The sequence below is a fragment of the Castanea sativa genome, chromosome 10 (assembly GCF_040712315.1).
Source record: "Castanea sativa cultivar Marrone di Chiusa Pesio chromosome 10, ASM4071231v1".
Taxonomy (NCBI): Eukaryota; Viridiplantae; Streptophyta; class Magnoliopsida; order Fagales; family Fagaceae; genus Castanea; species Castanea sativa.
Window position 1 is genome coordinate 20,960,246 of NC_134022.1, and position 22,844 is coordinate 20,983,089.

General features: G+C 32.8%; 1 protein-coding gene across 2 annotated transcripts; it reads left to right on the forward strand.

Annotated features, from left to right (window-relative positions):
• The first annotated feature begins 11,083 nt into the window (after positions 1–11,083).
• LOC142614127 (hyperosmolality-gated Ca2+ permeable channel 1.7) lies at positions 11,084–19,776 on the forward strand. 2 transcript variants are annotated; one of them, XM_075786671.1, is made up of 11 exons: positions 11,084–11,394; positions 11,767–11,922; positions 12,624–12,759; positions 14,222–14,323; positions 14,416–14,535; positions 14,693–14,777; positions 16,026–16,362; positions 16,844–17,089; positions 17,593–17,917; positions 18,537–18,773; positions 19,538–19,776. In XM_075786671.1, the coding sequence occupies exons 1-11, from the start codon at positions 11,084–11,086 to the stop codon at positions 19,757–19,759; spliced, it is 2,277 nt and encodes a 758-aa protein (XP_075642786.1). In that variant the 3' UTR covers positions 19,760–19,776. The 2 variants fall into 2 exon arrangements, with proteins under 2 accessions (XP_075642786.1, XP_075642787.1); XM_075786672.1 differs by having other exon boundaries at positions 14,693–14,773; positions 16,022–16,362.
• The last annotated feature ends 3,068 nt before the right edge of the window (positions 19,777–22,844 follow it).

Sequence of the window (22,844 nt, forward strand, 5' to 3'; positions counted from 1 at the left end):
ATCACTATAATTTACAATGTTTTATTAAGAGAGGTGAAACTTTTCTTTGCTGGGATCAAAAAAAAAATAAAAAAAATAACAGCACATCATAATAATATAACAGCCCATCAAGTTCATGTTTCTTGAATCACTATAATTTACAATGTAATATTAAGAGAGGTGAAACTTTTCTTTGCTGGGATCAAAAAAAAAAAAAAAAACAAAAAAACAGCACATCATAATAATATTACAGCCCATCAAGTTCATGTTTCTTGAATCACTATAACAGAGCTGAAACTTTTCTTTGCTGGGATAAAAAAAAAAAAAAAAATACAGCACCTCATAATAATATAACAGCCCATCATAATAATAAACTACCATTAAAAACAACACATCATCAACTGAAAAAGTTAGTAATTTATTATAATAAAAAAATTTGAACAAGGTTGAATAACCAGGTATAACAAAAAAAAATAATATATATATATATATTTAAAATGTTTGAATAATTTACCTCCCTTATTGAAGAAGAAGAAAACAACCTTTTTAATTTGTAGAATGTGATGTGTGGTGAAAGGGAGAAATTTGGACGTGGGAGAGAGCTGGGAGAAGTGAGAGTTGTGGGAGAAGTGAGAGTAAAGGATTAAGAGTCATCAGACTAATAATCTGAGGCAGTTGAGGTAGTTGTAGAATTAATTGGAAATCGAGTACAGTATACTCGATTTCCATTTAAAATTTTTTTACCGTCACTGGGTGGGATTAATGCCCAGAAGTCGAGTACACGGTACTCGACTTTAACTAAAAATCGAGTACCCTATACTCGACTTTAACTGAAAGTCGAGTACCCTGTACTCGATTTTATGTGTTCATGGCACCCTTAAAGTGCAGTTCTCGGGGTATTTTTGGCGCCCTTGAAGTCGAGTTCACTATAATCGACTTATAAAAGTCGAGTTTTTTGAACTCGACTTCAACGGGGTCTTTTTTTACCCCTTTTAATCCACGTCAGACAGAGAAAATATGTGGGAAGTTACCCGGAAGTCGAGTTTACTAAACTCGACTTCCAAAAAGAGTCCAACTTACTAATTAACTTTGAACGCATGCTTTCGTCCTAAAATTTTTCCTTACCTGTACTGTTTCCCAAATTTTGCCTAAAGAGCTATCATCGAGAGTAGACGCTATAGGTTAAAACTCTCTAAAAAAACAATGGAAAAAAAGACCCAATTTTTTTAAATGAAAAAATATTATATTTTTATAGCAATTCAAAATAAGATAGATCTCACATGCATCTATTGCTTTTTTTTTTGAAAAAGTTGCAGACGTGGAAGGATGAAGCCAGGGTTTTTATCTTCAAGTATGTACAAAAAAAAAAAAATTATCCTTTAAAAAATGAGAGTTATACAAAGATATAAATTAATACATACATAAATAAATATATATATATAATATTTATGTTTATTTAGTGTTAAAAAATATAAATAAAAAGATAATAATTATTTACTAATCCCTTTCAAGTTAATCATCTTTTAATTAAGATGTACCAATTTTTTTTAGAAATATCCCTTATATTATTAATAAAATTGTGTTGTTTATACTTTATATCCTATTTGGCGTCTAATTTTAAAAACAATTTTTTTTAATAAAAAAAAGCCTTTGAGGAAAAAAAAAAATCAAACTTGAGAACCATAAAAAAAAAGAAAAAAAGAGAAGAAGTTAAATTAATGACTATGATGATGAGAGAAAAGTATAACTTTAAGAAGACACAAAAATGAAAAATCAAACACTATTTTGATATGAAAATAGCACATTTAATTTGATGCTATTAGAATTACTCAACTTTATGTTATACTAACAAAATTACATAATTTGTTATTTATTCTCTTAATCATATCCACTCAAACATATGTGTGTGTATATATTTATATATATTTTGGATACAAGATATAATTTCTACTCTAACTTAATCTAAGTGTATATGCGTGTAAAGCCCCTTCTTAGAAACTTGAATCCCGATCATTGCTCATTTACACCTCACAAGCACTTATACCAAAGGTGCGCGGTGGTATATGTGCATATTTTCTTAAGTATGTGTGCAATATGTGTGTGTGTATATATATATATATATATATATATTTTTATTTTTTTTTTTTGTGTTAAAGATAACGTGTGGGTTCCATATCAATTAGAGTTAAACATCTTTTTTCTTAAGAAAAATTGACCACGCCAGCACTCTTCGCTACATCTATGAAAGGCTCCTCGAATGTGTCATGGATGCCCCCTCATGAGATGCATAGCAAGTTAAAATAAGACCTTTTCCAAAGCTTCATTTACTTATGCAACTTTCCAATTTCCTCCAATTTTTTGGACCAAGAAATTAAGCATCAGCAAAATCTCAACTGGTCTAGGAAACTTTGGGGCAGAGAACCAAAGCCACCATATTTTGAATCATAAATTCCAGAGAGCTATGATAGAACATGAGATATAACGTTAATGATCAAAGAAGGGAATAATAATATTATAAAATTTGTTAGCCAAAAAATTGGATTTTGTGCTTATGATTTAAAGAGGGACTAAAGAACAAGTTTCTCCCTTTTAAACCAAAAAAAAAATATGGACGATGATGATTGAATGCAGAAAAACTTATAATTTTCAATTCGGCAAACCCACAATAAAAGATAAGCCTGCCTATGCAATCACACTCTTAGACCACAAAGTAATAGTAAGATAAGCCCCACCTATGCAACTAACACCTTGGTAATAGAATAAAAAATAAAAAAGCAGATCTCATTATGATAAAACCTTACTTGCTCTTTAATGACAGGGCAATCTGGCAAATATTCATGCCATTTTTCAGTGAATATACTTAAATATTATTACCCTTCGTCAACATTGAAAATAGTCTGAAAGCCATGTAATATAAACAAGGAATTAAAAGAGCAAAACTAGCATCACATATTTAATTAGGGGCTACTTTTCTATAGGTGTTATCGGCACTGGTATGCGGGGGCATTAAATTCTTTCTAATCTTTGCGTGTTGTGCAAAATCCACACTACGTAAAACTTAGATGAACTATGATCTAATACTTCAAAAAGAAAAAAGGTAGTCTTAGATGACAATATACAATGCTTTCAGTGAGACTAATGTAGTCATAATTTTCTACTTTCTTTCAATTCACTTTGACAACATTAAGAGAAAAAAAAAAATTATATCTCGATCTGTAAAACAAAACAAATATAAGAAACATACCTTTTTCTCACAGAAAGATGAATCCAATTAATCAGATCAGGTAAGGTTAACTACAAATTTTCCTCATACACAACTAAGAAGCCTTAAAAGGCATACAAGTTGATCCTTGTTTGTACCAAAAAAAAAAAAAAAAAACAATAGAAGACTGCATAAATGATCAGAAGAAGAAGCTAGAAGCACAAATTAATTTCTGATCAAACTCAAACCTAAGGCAACCTGTAGCGACACATTGGACACATGTTGCTCCTCCCTAACCACTGAACAATGCAGTCTTGATGATAGGTATGTGAGCATGGCATAAGCCTAGCTTCAGAGCCAATAGAAAACTCATTCAAACACACTGCACAAGCCTCACCAGCAAAATCCACCGACCCTTCTTCAATCCTCACTACCTCCAATCCCATTATTGATTCTTCACTCGCTGGCCTCATTGCCTCTTCATCACCCTCCTCCTCCTCATCATCATAATCTTCATCATCCATGTAATCCAACCAACCAGCATCATCATATTCTTGTTCTTCCCCAACAGCATTGTCTGACATGGTTTCAATGAGTGTTATTGCTAATGTCTCCGTCTCCGTCTCTGTCATGGTGTGTGACTCTTCTGTAGTAATGTGAAACACGAAGTCAGAGAGTCTTGAAGACGAGGATACAAGAAATTCAAAAACAACCTCTTCTCCCTGTGAATTTGGACCAATGAGAGGCACGTAAACTTGCAAATCTGATGGTGGTACCAATTGTTGCATCGATGCATTAACGTTCTTGCCATTGGGTTGTGCTTCAGTAGTACTACTAGACATGTTGTTGAAGAATACTAAATTACTAATAAAGAGAGACTGATAAACTTGAAGAACGAGAAAACTAGAAAAGCGAAACCGTGAAATAACAACGACGGAGTTTCAGACTTGGGACTTGGGAGTATGACTGTGAGAGAAAGTGGGCTAATGGGGAGCGATATATATATATAGAGAGAGTGAGGGTTAAGAAATTGCTGTAGCGTTTTTCCTTTCCGAATTTGAAACGGTGAAACCAGTTCTATCCTAGTCCTAGTAGTAGTAGGGTTGTATGCACCTGCAAAAACGTTTTAAAAAAAAGTTTTGCATAATAATAATAACTAGTCGCTAATTCATGCGATGCACGGATTAGTTGAACAAAAATTTCAAATTTTAAATTAGCTTAAAGTTATGATCACTTGAAAAAATAAGTTACAATTTAAGAGGGAAAAAAAGTACTAACACCAATAATGTTAGGCATACCATGTCTATTATCAATGGCATCCTTTCTTTAATGAAAATTAAAGTCTCGATCATTTTTTTAATATAATATAATCCCTCCCATTGCTCAATTTGTTTGCAAAATCCTAGGTTTTTTCTTGCCATATAAAATGCAACCAAAAAACCCAAAAATAAGAAAATAAAAACTATAGAAGTTTTTATATAAAAAACAGTAATTATTTACACTCAGAAATGAATAACAAAATAGATTATTCACACACCAAAAAACTTCAATATATCCAAGTTATAAATAAAATACCAGTATGAATTGTGCTACGGTAGAAAATTGTACTATCTTTTGCCATATATAAATACAACATGCCATATATAATATTTTAACATGTAAAAAAACAACATCATAAAGGCATATCAAATAAATAAATTGATTTTGTTAGAGAATGAAGACAAATAAATGCATTGGAAAGAATAGATTTTAGAATATATTAATGTAAAAAGAAGAAGAAGGATGTACCAGTTGAAAGGCCGTAGAGTTTTAATCGAGATAGAAGATGACCAATCTAAGAAGCACTTGGAATGCTCCTAATAATAGAAAAAATATAAGAGAAAAATAGGTTACCTCAAAAGAACAATACATGACTATAGCAATTGAAATTTGTCAAGACAATTTCATATATTGCAAAACATGAACCTAAAATTTAGATGTTAAAACTTCTAAAAAGCCCAAAGAAAGAGTAAAGAATCAGTGCCTAGAAATTATTGAAAAAAAAATATGACTACATAATAGAAACAAAAATATATTATTGCAAAAATTGAATCAAAAAATTAAGTTGTTAAACTTCTTAAAGGCTTAAAAATTTGAAGAATCAACAAAAAAACATATGACTACATAATAAAAAAAATATAAGAGAAAGATAGTATTACCTCAAAAGAATAATCCATGATTATAGCAATTGAAATTTGTCAAAACAGTTTCATATATTGCAAAATATAAACCCAAAATTTAGATGTTAAAACTTCTAAAAAGCCTAAAAGAAAGAGTAAAGAATTTAGATAAATTGTTGGGTGCAAAACAAATATTTGCACCATTGATGCCCTTAATAAGATGCTTGGTAATCGTAGAAACCAAATATCAATCAAATGATTTCTTTTGCCACACCATACAAAAAAGTAAAAGCTATGAAAAACATCATAAGAAAGTGCAAAAATAAAGCAATCCTATATTCAAGTGTGGTAGATATGAACTTTATTGATTATTCCATACCATCTTGACAAATCCGTAGAACGTTTTGTTTTATATTACAATGCATTGATAGCTATTTTCATGCTGTTTGTACAATGCCCCAGAAAGCTGCAAATAAAAAAAAAAGTAAAAAGTAAAAAAAATATGACTACATAACAGAAAAAATTGACAATTCTTATTAACAAAAACACAGTAAAATTATAATTAAAAAACCCTAATAGTAATCTAGTGACCGGCGAAGAGTAAAAAAAAAAAAATAAAAAAAAGAGAGAGGAGGTGTTTGCATTTGAATACATCTTAAAAGTCCTAAATCAAATTAAAAATATATAAATAAAAAATGCTGATGTGGAAAATTGTTTGTGAAAGAATTAACAAAATTCATAAGGCTTTCGAGGTGAAAGGGAATTCAAATGAAACTTACCAACATAGACTTTGCAATCTGAGTTTCCTGACATGGTGAATGCACTTGGATTTGAATATGATGCGAAAACCTTCAAAAAACCACTTAGTCCACAAAATAATGATGCCTAAAAATCAAATAATTCTCAATATAAAAGAACTGTGAATAAGTTTATATATATACATATATATATATATATACACACACACAAATAAGAGTTCACCTGCACAAATCAACCAATAATCCAAAATTGAATGAGGTTTTTTTTCTTTAGAGAGAATTAATTACAACTTCCATGTCCCATGCTCTCAACTTGGTCAATCCTAAAAAGGTTCTTAAGTCGTCTAGGCTAGAAAAATACTGGTTGGAATTCAAGCAGTAACTGGAATTGTATCAAAATACTTAATCTTCAATTCCATGGTCAAAAGTAATATCTCGCTTTTTGCTTATGCGTAGCTGTTGAAAAAATAGGAACTCCATAGACAGCAAGCAAAATCTTCACTCCTAGAAATAACAACCCTAAAGTTCCTCAAAAAAATAAAAATAAAATAACAACCTTAACATCCACAACAGTCAGGGGAAAACGATTATGAAGACTGCTTTGTGGTTTGGTGTGGGCCGTGTGGCAATTGTGGTATTTGAGGAGTGAGCGTGAGTCTATTGTGTGGTAGCATTCAATTTAATTCTTAATAAACCTTAATAGTGATGTAGTGACCAGAGAATTAGAGAAGGAGATAAGGAAGAGTCCAAAACAAAATAGAAAATTATATGAGAGAGGAGGTGTTTGAGTTTGAATATATCTTAAAAGTCCTAAATCAAATTAAAAAATATAATTAAAAATGCCGATGTGAAAAATTGTGGAAATTTTAGAGGTTTCGGTTTTCTCTATATATATAGATAATAATTATAATAATAATTCTTTTTTTAAAGACTGGTCAATAGAATATCTTGTTTATTTGTCCTTACAATATAAAAAAATTACTCAATTTTTTTCTATCCAAATTAAAATTAGAATTAATAGTTTTTAGAAAATTATATTATTAAAATCTATTGTTCATACCTAAAATCCTACATATGGCCAAAAGAGACTTCGAATATCTCAAACTGTGTATCCACATATTTGTGCAATATGTTTTTCCCTATTAAGAAAGATAAATAGAGGTTACATCATGCAAAAGAGACGGAAGAAGAAAATTGGGGTGGTTGATGAACAGAAAAATATATGATTTTTTTTCCTCCTCATTATACAGAAGGATCTCTTATCAACTAATCATTATCAAACCCTTTATCAAAAAATCACTATCAAAGCCACCCTTTTTTTTCTTTTACTCCTAAATTTATTTTTAAGAGTGACATTTAGAGAAAATAAGTTTATTCTATATTTTATGATTTGTATATAATTGGTATGAAGAGTTTTTTTTTGTATATAAAATAAGTTTAAATTTTATATTTGCCTTTGAAGTTTAAGGATGATATATTTGGTTTTTTTTTTTTTTTTTTGTTAAGTGAAGTTGTAATAGTGCTTTGATAAATTAGGTCTAATAGATGAGGAGAAATTTTATAAAAATAATAGACCATTTTTCAAATGTATGTATCATCACTTCTTGAAGATTATTTACAATACTTGTTACCGTTGTTTTATGGAAATAATTTTCTAATAAAAAATTAAAATTAATTAAATCCTATATAAGATTGACTAAGTTGGAAGAAAAATTAAATAATTCGTCATATTATCAATTACAAAAGAGAATTTATCACACAATTATGAAGAGTAGGAATATATGGGTGATCGAACATATTCAAAGTTAGAAAAATAAATGGATCCAATTACCTACTACTTATAAGGTGGTCTCACCAAGAGGGATGTGTGCACGTGCTCTCATTGATTTGGGTACGGAAAGTTAGAACCATGAACTTATTGATGAGATTTTTCTCGTGTGTGATGTTTTTATTATAAAGAGTATTCCGTTTTACAAATAAACTCATCACCTCCTTCCCTCGTGATGAAGCTAGTGAAGGCCTAAGGATGTGCTAATCTGGAATAGAAATGTTAGGGGGAGTTCTTGGGGGAAAAAATGCCTATTATACATTGCAACAAATACTATATGATAATGCACGAAAATCAATAGGCTGAAATGTTTCGAGTTATGGTGATGACTTGGTGACCTGTAGAGAAAGAAAGGATTATCAGGGGTGACTGGTGTGAATCGGTCAAGGACCCTCTAACGGTTAAATCAGTTTTTTCTCTAAAACACAAGCATAAGAAACGGTGAATAATTGAGCTTACTTTGGTTGAATGTGACTTGATCCTTTTATAGAGAGTTAGGAATGAGTCTATTTGCTTGGATCCATTATCATCATGGAGAATGTGTGGAGTTAATGGAGAGACTAGAGAAAGTGAAGCGGATTATGGGGAATCCTCCCCACGTTCTTAGAATGGTGAATCATGCTCTGATCATATCAAACATTAGAAAGTTTTCTTTAAAATTAACCCAGTGTTGTTTGGTCGTCCATGCCCTTGCAACATGGACAACTATTCTTTCTTGGATGAGTGTGCTCTCGCTTCACGGGTTTTACCCATGCTTACAAAGCTTCTCTTGTTTTAAAGGCTTGTGGCCGTGGTCTGGTTATAGATAACTACTATGAATGATCTTTACTTGATTTAGACCCATCACAATATATAGCTAAGTTGGGGGAGTCTTCAAATGCTATTGAATGATTAGGCAAATGTCCAAAGGGCAAACAGAGTTCCTCAAAAAAATAAAAGAGCTTGTTAATCATTGGGAAAGACCAATCTCTACTCTTCAAAAGAAAAGGTGCCGAAAAATTACAACAACACAACAAAATTTCACAAAATTTTCATAATTCTCTTGTTGTGAATTGTGGTGGATCTCGATATAATTTTTTATTTTATTTTATTTTGACTTATAATGAATTGATGAAATAATTTATTATGGAAATATAACGAGAGATCAATCAAATTTCATTATTAAATAAAAGAAGCGGTCTTTTTTTCCCCTTGGGCTGAGCTTAAAAAACTTCAAAATTCAAATGATAGATGGTGTGTAAATTGGTTAATTTCCAAATTGCTCCTCCTGTTTGATCAAACAATTAAACAAAGAAAGAATACAGAGGGGTAGTTTGGTAATCATATAAGATTCAAAATATAGTATTTGTTAGTCGTTATGGAGTTACATAAAAGATAAAACAACCAAACCATAGACCCGCTTCCGAGCTTGTTGCCGCCATTCCAACCGCTACTGCTCTCTCTCTCTCTCTCTCTCCCAAAAAAAGATAACCAAAAAAATATCCTATTTATGCATCGAAATCCAATCCCTCTCAAGAAATCAAGTCTCACCCACCCCATTAAAAAAAAAGCTTTCACAGGGGTGGCCAAATCTCCAGGTATTTCTGTTTCCTGAGAATCTCCTCTGTTTTTTTTTTTTTTAACATTCTGTTTGTTTCCAGGGAAAATATGGGAAAGTGAATGAAAATACGATATGGGTTTTCTTTGGGGGGGGGGGGGGGCACGAATATGATAAGAACGAGAAAGATTAGTCTGCTGAGACTTACAAGTTGGGAGGTTTTCATGTTTTGGAAACTAGGGCTATATCTAATAAAACAGAGGGACCAAAGTTTTCTGATTTTATTTTCTTTTATTATCAAGCTAGTTTTTTTTTTTTCCATTGATTCTGGTCAATTTTCTTAAGTAAGTGGTATATTCATATTTTTGTGTTAAAAGATAGTATCTTTACAAGTATGTAACATATGCTATTACCCATAATTTTATTTTCAGGAATTAGAGAACCAGTGGTTGAATTCTTAATCATGTTTTGTGCGTGTTTATCTCAAAAAAAAAAAAAAAAGCTTTGTGCGTGTGGGGTTAAACTTAGGCATAGTTGCTTAGGTGATATATCTTAGATTCTCTGATTAAATTTAACGAGATGGTTGTATTGATTAATACAGAAAAAAAAAATGGTATCTACTCAAAGGACAATTAAATTCAACCATGTAATTTGTTGGTCAATGCAAACACAATGCTGAAAGGGCCCATTTGGATTGAGAGGGGATGGAGGGAGAGTAGAGTAGGGTTCGTTAAAAATAGACTAATTTTGGGCCAATTTAACTCTACTGTACTTTACTCCCCTCCCACCCTGTCAATCCAAATGGACTATAAGATACAATACCTAAGAAATTGTACCTAATTTTTTTCCTGTATATATATATAGCCATGACCTGCCATAAATTTGAGAAGTCACATTACAAAGCTATGACTACAAGAATTTTACAACTATCATTCAGTGACTATGAAAAATTTACCCACAATCCATCACATGATATTTCTTCCAAAGATTTGAACCAACCATATAATACACACACACATATGAAGGAAGAATGATGGTCGTATTACTATAGTTCTGCTTCTCTGGTGCAAAATTTCTAATATGTCCTCGTAGTTATAAGCGTATGGAATGACAAAGATAGTTTATATTCTCCGACTGTAGATTGCAAATTTGTAACTTATGTCCCTTCTATTCCAGCCAAAGAAAGAGGATTTCTTGTAACGTGGCACCTTTTTGTTGTTGTTGATTTTCTTGTTTCTGTGTTACCTCGTACAGCAATTTTCCTATACTGAGCATTAATCCAAAAATTGGTGAAATAAGCTAGAGTAACTGGTTGTTGTGGGAAAAATGAGCTTTGAAAAATTTTAATTTGGAGTTTGGATAGTAACTCTTGCATAATTACTTGAGTAATATACCCTGGAGGATATCAACTCTTACATAATAACTTTTGGTATCAAAGTAAAAACTCACTGAAACATGCATTGTGGCATTGGGGTTGAATAAATTTTAGATAGGAAAATCTAATATGTGGTATCTTAGTACCATATGTCTCACAACTATAGCTCCTTGGTAGTTAGCAACTGAGATGTTCCTTTTTTGTTTATGCAGAATCTAGCAGATCAATAATTTTCAAGGAAACAGATGGCCACCCTTCAAGATATTTGTGTTGCAGCTGCTATTAATATTCTGTCTGCATTTGCATTTCTTGTGGCGTTTGCAATATTGCGACTACAACCTGTCAATGATAGGGTTTACTTCCCAAAATGGTATCTCAAGGGTTTAAGAAGCAGCCCAAAGAGCTCTGCGGCTTTAGGCAGATTCGTCAACTTGGACTTAAAAATGTACATGAGGTTTTTGAATTGGATGCCTGCCGCATTGAAGATGCCAGAACCTGAGCTTATTGAACATGCAGGGCTTGATTCTGCTGTATATATTAGGATCTACCTTCTTGGGTGAGTTTATAGTTTACAGTTCCTGTGAATTTGTATTTCTGTATTTTCCATTGTGCATGGTATCCTAATCCTTGTGACTACTCTTTTTTTCCTGTTAATTATGTTATCACTTTTCTTTGCTAGCTGATATTGAGACATCAATCAAGATTTTTGAAAGGTTTCGGAACTGCAACAAATAGAGACACATATATCAACATATTACATCCACTGAAACAGAGTTGACTTAGTTGTGTGTGTGTGTTTAAATTCTTGATGGGTTATGCATTTTAAAGCAGACACATATTAACAAATGATTGCGCTATTACATATTGATTTTTTTTCTTTCTTTTGATGGATCAACTAATTTGAAGGCTCCTTTTTTTTTTTTTGCAGTTTGAAAATTCTTTTCCCTATAACCATTCTCACTCTTGTGGTTTTGGTACCTGTAAACTGGACTGGGAAGACACTAGAATTAGCACAGTTTAAGAATCTTACATTTAGCAATATTGACAAGCTTTCAATATCCAATATTCCTACAGGATCGAAAAGGTGAGAAATGATTTGGTTCCACAAACATGTATATATTCAGTTTAGATTCTCAATTTGTATATTTTTTTCTTATAGGCTTATAAGCTTTTTTCAGTTATTTTGTAAAGCTGTGTAACAATTCTCTCTCTCGCAGATTTTCTATTTTCTTATTTTTGATAAGTAAATTTTTTGACATTATTTTTCTTCAAGTACAACGGGCTAAAAGTGATAATTTCATTATGGTTTAGTGGAATGAAGGTGCATAATTCTTTTCACTATTAAATCTAAATTGAATGGAATTATATGATTTAGAATGCTATTTCTACTAAGTTTGACATAGTTTGAAATATCTCAAACTTTACACCTACATTACTTGTACTACTTGTCGTCACTACTGATGGAAAAACTTATTGAAGATTGAAATCTCAGATTTGTTCATAATTTAAGTTTCCATATTGAAATATGGTACCCTGGAGGAACCTTCTTGAATGTTGATTTCTCATGAATGGTACAAAACACTATTAACAGCTCTTATCCTAATTTTTAGCATAATCTTGGGTTTTCTCAATTTAGTGAGTGAGTACTTGAGTTTGTCTCGTTGATTTCTTTGAAAAAGATGTTCTTCTGTTTTTTTTGTTTTTGTTTTTTTTTTTTTTTTTACGTAGTCCAATTTGGAAATGTTGGTCCGTACTGTTAAGAAATTTTGTGTTATTCTCTTCCAGGTTTTGGGCTCATCTTGTAATGTCGTATGTCTGCTCATTTTGGACATTCTATGTTCTTTACATGGAATACAAGAAAATAGCTACTATGAGGTTGGAATTTCTGGCATCTGAATGTCGTCGTCCAGATCAATTCACTGTAAATTTTTAGAAACTTGTCTTACATTATGGTTTATCTGTTTCTTCAGGCTTGTAGACATATTCTATAAGGAGCAAATTATGACTAATCGAATAATCAAGTACTTTGATTCATAGAATAATTACATGTATGGAAATACTAATTAATAGGAGAGATACTATACCCTCTTATCATAGATGAGTATTAGGAAATGCTAAACCTTCAATCCAAGTTCAATCTTTATCTGATTATGGGACTTATCCATGTTGATTAATTGTGGAAAACGTAGAATTTTATAGAGAAACATTCACTTATGCACAATGATATCAGATAAACTAATCTCTTGCTTTTTATTAATAGTTCTTTAAATTACCCTTATAATGCTTCAAAAGTTGAGGGCTTATCTGAAACCTACACTCCAACACATTAAAAAAAAGTGCCAGTCTTTAAAAAGTGAAATACCATATTATTCAAATGGAGTTATTCACAAGTGGTTAGAATGTTTTTCTGCTTTCCTGTATCATATTATCTCTCCATGAATTTATACCATCTATTTAAAAAAAAAAAAATTTATTCAGTCAAACAGTAAAAAATTCCACATAAGACTACTGACTACTAATAACGCATCTAAAGATTTAAAGGAAAAAATTATTTGTCATCATTGTTCTGGTTCTAGATATCAATCTTCTGCATGTATGGCATATAACTCCCTTTTAATGACAGGATTAAAAAGTAATAATAATAATTTTTCCTGGTTTAATTCAGTGGTCCATTTGAATTAGAATTCATGAAAACTTGCAAACACTTACATAACTCTCTCTCATGTATGTGCGCATACTTGTTCATTAATTTGTAGCATATAACCCTTGTTTTACCTGTATTAAACCATACCTTGTGAAATTTTGTTTAATGCAATCTCAACTATCAAAGAGTTTCATTAACATGTTGCATTTGTATACCATACACTTCAAAACTTGTTGTGAAAACTTCATCATATACCTTCACATATAGCTGGCCAACCAATTTATTTATTGGTGACAAAGATGCTCCTAATTTGGTATCTATTAGAATAATGGTTAAATGATTAAATTCACTATTTCGTAATAGTTTAAGGTTTTGGGACAATTGAGAATTTCTCATGTATCAAAGAAAGTGGCATAAGTTTAAACCCTGTCTCCACTCTACCTCCCAATATAAAAGTTAAAAATTCCATTTTTTGGGGCCCATTTATTTAGGGAGAGTCTGGGCCCATACGTGAAGGGGAGAGTTAGAATAATGTTTAAATGATTAACTTCATAATTTCCTAATAGCTTAAACTTTTGGAAGAATTGGTAATTTAATAGTCATTCTATATTCTTGCCACTAGCATATCTGAAGAAAAATGTGTATGTGTGTCCATTTGTTGCTCCCATTAGCATTTTCTTATATACGAATTTCATTATGGCCTTCTGTTTGTAATATTGACTCTTAAGTCCTTTTGCAGGTTCTCGTGAGAAATGTTCCCCCAGATTCGGATGAATCAGTCAGTGAGCACATTGAACATTTCTTTTGTGTAAATCATCCTGATCATTATCTGTCACATCAAGTGAGTAACTGTATCAAATTCTGTCAATAGTTTGACTGGTGCAGGCAATAACATATAGTTATGTGAAGCTCCATGTATTTTAAATTTTGTAGGTTGTACACAATGCAGTTGAGCTTGCAAAATTGGTTGAAAAAAAGAATAGCTTTCAAAACTGGCTTGTCTACTACCAAAATAAGTACGAGAGAAATCCTGTGAATAAGCCTACTATAAAGGTACTTCTCTCCAAATGGTAAAATTTGGCTTTTGTTCTTGTTGAATTAGATACCTTTCTAATTGAGCCCCTTGTCTTACTTGCATAAAATGAAAATGATAATAAATTTTATAGTGATTTAAGACTCTTGAGTTCATCTCACATCCATATATATATAGACAGGTTTCTGGGGACTTTGGGGAAGTAGAGTGGATGCTATTGACCATTACACTGACGAGATTGCAAAGTTGAGTGAAGAAGTAAGTCTTGATTTTGCACTGGCAAATGAGGTTTAGTGTCATCTTTCTAGATTCTTTTTTAACATTTAGCGTCCTATTTCTTGTAGGCTTGTTATTTTTCTGTAAGTACTTTATTCTTTTTTACTGTTATTATTGTTGTTACTGTGGCTTTGCTATTACTTGTTTTATGTCCTTTGCTTTGCCACCTCATTATTTGCTCATGTGATTGTGTTTACATGGTTAATGGTCTGTCTCATTCTCCATGTTGATGGTAGAAAGTACAGCCTTTTTTCAAACTCAGCTAGTATGTTTGTCATTATGAAGTACATGATGAGGCCTGATAACATTTTATGAGAACATGTAAGAAAATTTAAGAGTAAATTAAAGAGTTGCTAGCATGACGCAGGACAACCAGAACAAAATTGAAACAACAATAAAATAAAGACATATGACCTAGGAGTCAGCACCAAGCGGGAAACCACTAGGAGTCAGCACTTAAAGTAGACCTGGAGTCAGTACCAAACCAAGAAAAGACCAAATGACCATTTTTTCATTCATCAAAATATCAACTATCTCTTCAAGGAGTACAATAGGTTGCTTATAAAGGATTACTAAACCCTAGTTCTAATTGGCTAGGAAACCCTAATTGCCTTATTACGAAAATAACCTTGCTTGCGAATTAAAATATTAATAGCCTAATAAACTACTAGGGCCTAAAATATATAAATACAATTGACTTGCAAACATAAATAATACTAAATAAAAATCTTCCTGCGTCTCCTGCATCATAGCATCATACAATATAATATGGACAAATTTTGTTTTCTTACTAGTTTGGTTTATATTATTGGAACTACAAATTTTTTTTTTTGGTGGGGGGGGGGGGATTGGGAATGGCTAGGTGTTAAGAATGTTTGAGTAATGTCCCTGTTAACACAGAGTAGAGATTTGCAATTTTTCTTTAGTGGAAGAGTGTTACTCAGGCTATATTATGTTTGCTATTGGAAAACAGTCTTTGGAGAAGGATGATATATAAGAAGTGATAAAATAATGTTAAACCTTCTTAATACCTGTACACTTTCTTGACATATAATGATATAACAGAATGTGCTAATAATTAGCTATTATTATACATTGTTTATATTAGGCAATGCAGTCCTCATATCGATGCCTCTAGATCTTCTCTTCTTTTCTGAAAAATGAAACTGATTCATAAGGATGTTTTGCTTTTTCCTCCTTTAGATGTTTAACAATGTTACTTTCATTCAGGAAGATGCAGAAAGAGAAAGGGTAATTATTGATCCAAAGGCTATAGTTCCAGCAGCATTTGTTTCATTCAAAACACGATGGGGAGCAGCTGTCTGTGCTCAAACTCAGCAATCAAAAGACCCTACAATTTGGTTGACAGATTGGGCTCCCGAGCCACGTGATGTCTTTTGGGACAATCTTGCAATTCCATATTTTGAACTCACTATTCGTAGATTGCTTATGGCTGTTGGTCTATTTTTCCTTATTTTCTTCTTTATGATACCAATAGCATTCGTTCAATCTCTGGCCAACATTGAGGGCATTGAGAAGGTTCTTCCTTTCTTGAAGCCACTAATAGAAAAGTAGGAACCTTTTCCTTCTATTATTAAATGCCTTCTTTCAGTATGTCAAACCCATTCTATTCTTGAATTGAATGAATCAATTTTTTTAAAATGCTATACTGAACCTCTTGGCTTTTATTGTGCTATTTTCTTGGTTTCATTATCAAACAAAATTGGGAGCTTTCCAAGCTAAAAGGAGAATTATGATATTATTATTATACTAATATTAGGGGGCACACTGCAACTATAAGCTAACAATATTGACAAATTCATGCTCATGTTTGAACTGGCTTTCTTATGGAAAGAATGTGGTAGGATGCAGACAAGGAGAAAGTGCATATTACTTAATGATTTCAATGTCTATATGTTTTATTCCTATTCATATGCTGAAATTTAGGAAAAATATACTTCTTTTATCTTCTTATTTCCTACAGTATAAAAGCACATCAAATTCTATTGTCGTGTGTATCAATTATAACTGAGGCTTGAAATCTTTGTGCAGGAAAGTTGTCAAGTCTGTAATCCAAGGATTTCTCCCAGGCATTGCATTAAAGATATTTCTTATTGTACTTCCAAAAATTCTTATGACTATGTCCAAAATAGAAGGATTTACATCACTCTCATCATTGGAGAGGAGATCTGCTCAAAAATATCATCTATTCATACTAGTTAATGTGTTTCTTGGAAGTGTTGTCACAGGAACAGCGCTTCAGCAACTTCATCAGTTTATCGACGCCCCCGCTGGAGAGTATGTTGTTCCTGTATTTGCTCATTTGTAAAAATGGTCTAAGAACAAGTACATCATATGTTACTTTTTAGTCTTTTCCATCAACGCAATAGGAAAAGGACAGAATATAATATTTTGTTTGGCAAAGCATAGTTGAGATCAATATTTTGTGTCAAGAAGATCCCTTCAATCCTCAATTTCCATTTGAAATATTTTCAGAGAAATAAATCATACACTACCCTGAATTAATGTGATTGATTATACTTTCCAAAGAGCTAAACTCAGGACCTGCTCTCTCCAAACTGCAGAGCATGCTTGTGTTCATAATATTCATATCTGAATCAATTTATGATGCAATGTGTAAATTACAATAAAGAATATTTATTGAAAAATATGAGTACTTTATGCTCGCATTTTGAAGTCCGGGGATTCTTTCTAGTGTTCCTTTTCTTGTGCCATATCATTACAGATTGTCCTACTGAAAATGAGAATATCTAACATCAAAGGTTCTGCTGCTCATGCAGGTTTGCCAAAACCATTGGCATGTCTGTCCCAATGAAAGCGACGTTCTTCATCACCTATATAATGGTCGATGGATGGGCTGGGATTGCTGCAGAGATCCTCAGAATGGTTCCATTAGTTATATTCCACCTTAAGAACACATTTTTGGTTAAGACAGAGCAAGATAGGGAGCAGGCAATGGATCCTGGCTTTTTAAGCTTTGCTACTTCTGAACCTCGGATACAGTTGTACATCTTGCTGGGGCTTGTTTATTCTGTCATCACACCCGTACTTCTTCCATTCATAGTTGCCTTCTTTGCCTTTTCCTTTTTGATATTCCGTCATCAGGTACATCAAGAAATAGGGTTGGCTGTCATCTTTAAACATTTTAACACTTGTATAAATGAATCAGATAGAAGCTAGGATGTGAAGAACATAAAAGAGATAAAAAAAATATATATATATATATATATATATATTGAATGAGTGTGTATTGAGAGTTAGTGCACTATGTTCACAGTTAAGAGTTCATTTTTATTTTCACTTAACCCCTGGCAACTGACATGCCTCTCTTGCGGTTTCAAGCTATAACATAAATTTCTATATTTATTCTAATTAATCAACATTATACCTAATAGAATAATTTGTTATATGTTATGAGTTCTAACATACTATTAAAAAAAAAAACAGAAAATGTCGTGGCTCCCTATGTGGCAGTGCCACATTAGTCAAGTTGTAAGTGTAACCCTCAAATTATGCATTCCACGCACCTTGAAATGAGTGATACACATGCAATGACAACTTAGCCAAGAAATTTTCATTCAGTTCTGTAAATTTTCTTTAGCACATTTTCACTATTTATATTTAATTTTCTTGGACCTTGAGTTGGTAAAATTCAATGGACAAAATGTCCTGCAGAAACCTCATTATCTGATTGGTGTTACGGCTTTTGTTTTCTTTTTGCAAGATTATCAATGTGTATGACCAGAAGTATGAAAGTGGGGCGTCCTTTTGGCCAGATGTTCATCGGCGCATAATTATTGGCTTGATAATAGCTCAAATTATTCATATGGGATTGTTGGGTGCTTCAGGTGCTGACAAATCAACAACACCATGTCTCATTGCACAGCCGATTTTGACACTCTGGTTTTATATATTTTGCAAGGGGCGTTTTGAATCTGCTTTTGTGAGATTTCCATTGCAGGTTAGTGAGGAACACATTTGGTGAAGAGCTACTTTTATATGTTAAGCTGTATTTTGAGGAAAGCCCAATCCTCCTATGAACTGTTTTGTATTCCAAACTTCTTCTGTACTTTATCAGATAGTGATAACACAGAACATAGATGGAAGATTGCCACATGTTGTGACCTCCTATTCACAACTACCCATAAAAGAGTTCATTGTGTTCTAAATACAAGACTATTTATGCTACACAACTTCTTAGACAATTCTACACGGTATTACAGGCATAAACTACCCCAACTCAAATAAACTTTAATTTATACAAATAGCACATGGCTTGTGTCCAGTGCATTACTGCACTGGACAGGTTGGGATATGGACACTTGTCCAAAACTGGACACGTGTCCTCATCCTAACGTGTCCAGAGCAACTGATGCACTAGACACAATCCCAACACATACAAATAACCCTTACATGTCGAGACACATCACACATGGACATAGAAACTTCTGCATTGTACCTAGGGGAAACATATATGTACTTTCAATACTAAATAGAATGGGTGGTATGAGTTCCAAAATCACTATATTTCTTATGAATGCCATTTACCCTGATACACCTGACGGTTTGCCCATGGAGTCCTCATAAAGAGAATGTCTCTTGAACAATGTACAGCCTACCACCTTAGTATGAGCTACTGATGAAAAATGTACAGGAAGTCGACTCTTGTTCTTTTTCCTTGGCCATAATTTTTTGAAAAGAATTCTGTTTAACATTTTTTTACAGGAGGCTATGGTGAAGGATACGCTTGAAAGGGCTACTGAACCAAACCTGAACCTGAAAACCTATCTTCAGGATGCTTACATACACCCAGTTTTCAAGGGCAGCAAATTGGATATACCAGTAGCCATTGATGAAGAAGAGAACAATCCACTTGTTCCTACAAAGAGGACTTCTCGTCAGAGTAGTATTCATAGTTTTGATGTCAGTTCTGAAGCTGATCTTTGAGATATTTGGAAAGAATCATATAGTCATTCCATAAGCACAGGGATTCTAATAATCTTTTTTCAATAACTGAATAGGTACATGATAAAAGTCACTCCTCATGAATGTTCATAAAGTGCGAAGTGACAGACAACTTTATAGAAAGCACAGTGGTATTGCCTCTTGAGAATTCCTGTAACCTCTTGACCAAAAACTTTCCCTTTTTTAAATTTCAATGATATCATTTCTAGCAGAAAATGTGTTGAGTTTTTGGCATGCTAGAAAGCTAACTTCCCTGTGACAGCTTTGTTTTTACCAGGGAAATTATTTGCTGGCTTGAATTATTGTTTCTTCCAAGAAACCTGTGTGTAAGAAGACTGTTTGAGGTTGTGCAATCTCTCAATTGGCATTCTGGTGGAATAGAACGAGTAATTTGCATTTCAATCAGACTTGGTGAACTTTTTGGATTGCCAGGAAATGAAATATGCAGATGCACATGACATGGAGGGCCTAAAGAAAACTTTGTTCAGTGTACATCAAAGCAGCTTGGGGGTCATTTAAGGTCATTGTGCACAAACAAATAGAAACCTCAGATTTTTCTACTCTCTTTCTATAGATCACTCGTCTTTTGCCAAACTCATGTCTGCAATTCTTACATTAAGTGATGTCTTTAATTTAGAATGTGAAGCATGTCAGTTTCCATAGCTCTTTTTTAACTAGTGGTCATAGTCATCAGTCTTGATCCTTCAATGTTGACACATGGAAATATATGTTCATTCCCACTCTTCTACGTTGAGTTTCCTTATTTGTATTATATTTGTTGACAATTATTCTCAAATGACACGTTTGTTTTTATTGAAAGAAGGACCCAAGTTATCTCATATTGTTTCTAAATTTTATTGAGAAATCTTTATTCAATTTGATAATCCCATTAAGATTCTCCAATTTGGTAATGTATTATGATCAATCACAATCTGTTATAAATTCTTTTTTGGCTGATTGTCAGAGACTTTTAAATACAATGATGTTGCTGAACGAAAGTAGTGCTATTTGTTAGAAGTTTGCACCTTGTTCAATAGAATCAATACCCAGGTTCTCAATCGACTTTGGGGTGATGTTCTCACTGCATGCCATTTCATTAATCGTATGCCTTCCGCTATTCTGAATTATAAGTTTTCATTTTCTCTTTTATATCTTGATTACCACCCACTTGCTCATTTTGTGTTTTACAGTATTTCACCTTACCTGCACTCCTTTGTTGGTATTATATCCTCTATTTCTATTCCATCATCTTATAAGCAAGTCTTATGTTTGTCCAGATTACATGTTATGGAAGAGGAAACGAGTGCTATTTATATGAATTGAACCTAGGAGTTTCTTCCCTGTTGGGTTTACACTGTTAAGTACTTTTCTGATGGATCTGTTGAACACCTTAAGACACAATTGGTTGTCAAAGGGCACACACTAACATATGGTGTTGACCATCTAGAGACCTCTCTAGTAGCCAGTCTCAATTTTGTTCAGATTTGCTTTCTGTTGGCATTTCTCTGACTCAAAGGAAATATGTCCTTGATCTTTTGTTTGAAATTGATCAGCTCTTGGGTTCTTATGTTGTTGATAATCCTATGGGCTCTACTGTTAAACTTGATTTTGAGCAAGTACAACTATATATTGATGTCAGTTGATACCAGTGCTTGGTTAGGAAGTTGATTTATCTTATTGTTACTTGTACTGAAATAATTTATGACGTTGGTGTGGCTAGTCAATATATACATGCTCCCTGTCAGCCTCATTATGAAATCCTTTTCATAACTTGTGTTACCTGACGGGTGCTTTTGGCCATGGATTGCTATATGGGCCTTCTTCTTCTTGTGACTGGTTTTAATACTGCCTGGACTGGTATTCTCTTTGATAAGCTTTCTATCTCAGGTTATTTGATCCTTTAATTGAGGTAACCTTATTATTTGTCATGGTGAAAAGTATAATGTTATTGAGCGCTTTAATGTTGATACTGAGTATAGAGCTATAGTTCATACTAGTTCAGAAATATTATGGGTTCATTCCCTCATTCAGGACATTGATGTTGATGTTCCTACTCTTATGTGGATGTGTTATGATAATAAAGGAACCATTTTTATTGTGAATGGTCTTATTTTGCATGAGTGCATTAAACATATCAAGATTGACTACATATCATGATATCAAGATTGACTATCATTCAATTCAGAATTTATTTATGAGGAGACACATTGTCACTCCCCTTGTTCGCTGGAATGATCAATTAGGTGATATTCTTATAAAGCTGTTAATTTTTGCCTCCCAGTATTTGTTTTTCAAGCTGGGCAGGGGTGTGCTTGATTTGTATGCTCCAGGTTGAGAGGAACAGTTAACAGTTAACAATATTATTTTATATTTATTTGTATCTTAGTTTAACGGTATTCTTATAATGAGATCATTCACTCCAATATAAATATATAGGCTATGGTGAAGGGGCTAATTAATTAAGCCCTAAACTTATTTTCTAATCTCTCTTTTTGTTCATTTTCTTCCCACCAAACTCTAATCTTCCATATTTTTCTATTCAACTTACAAAATACAAGCCAAAACTTGTTTAATTGTACATGATGATCCAACTCAAAAGCATTTTTTGGTGATATCATAAATAATACAACGGAAAAGCAATGTTGTTGGGGGGACACCTCAAGCTCAAAGAGCCAAGCCATCGCAGATGATCATGCAGTGGGATGCTTCACATATTTTGAAACACACTTTCCAAAGATCCTATATATATACGCACACAGCGTGAGGGAGGATGAATGTTGAAATTGAAAAGGAAAGTCCAAAGCATCATAGCAAAGTTCAAGTTACAGAGGAGAGGAGCAATGATCAAGCAGTAGTGGCAGAGTCAATTTGGGCTAGCAAGGAGTTCTTAGAATTGATTGAAGCAGTGCCATACCTTGAAAAGTTCATCCATTCCTTTGAAGAGCTGATGCCACGTGGTTTAGGAAGTTAGAAGGCAGTTAGTGATTGAGCTCCACATGTAATAGGGAAGTTAGTTTTTCTGTTTTCTTCGCTTGCTTAGACAGTATATATATATAGAGGATTAGAT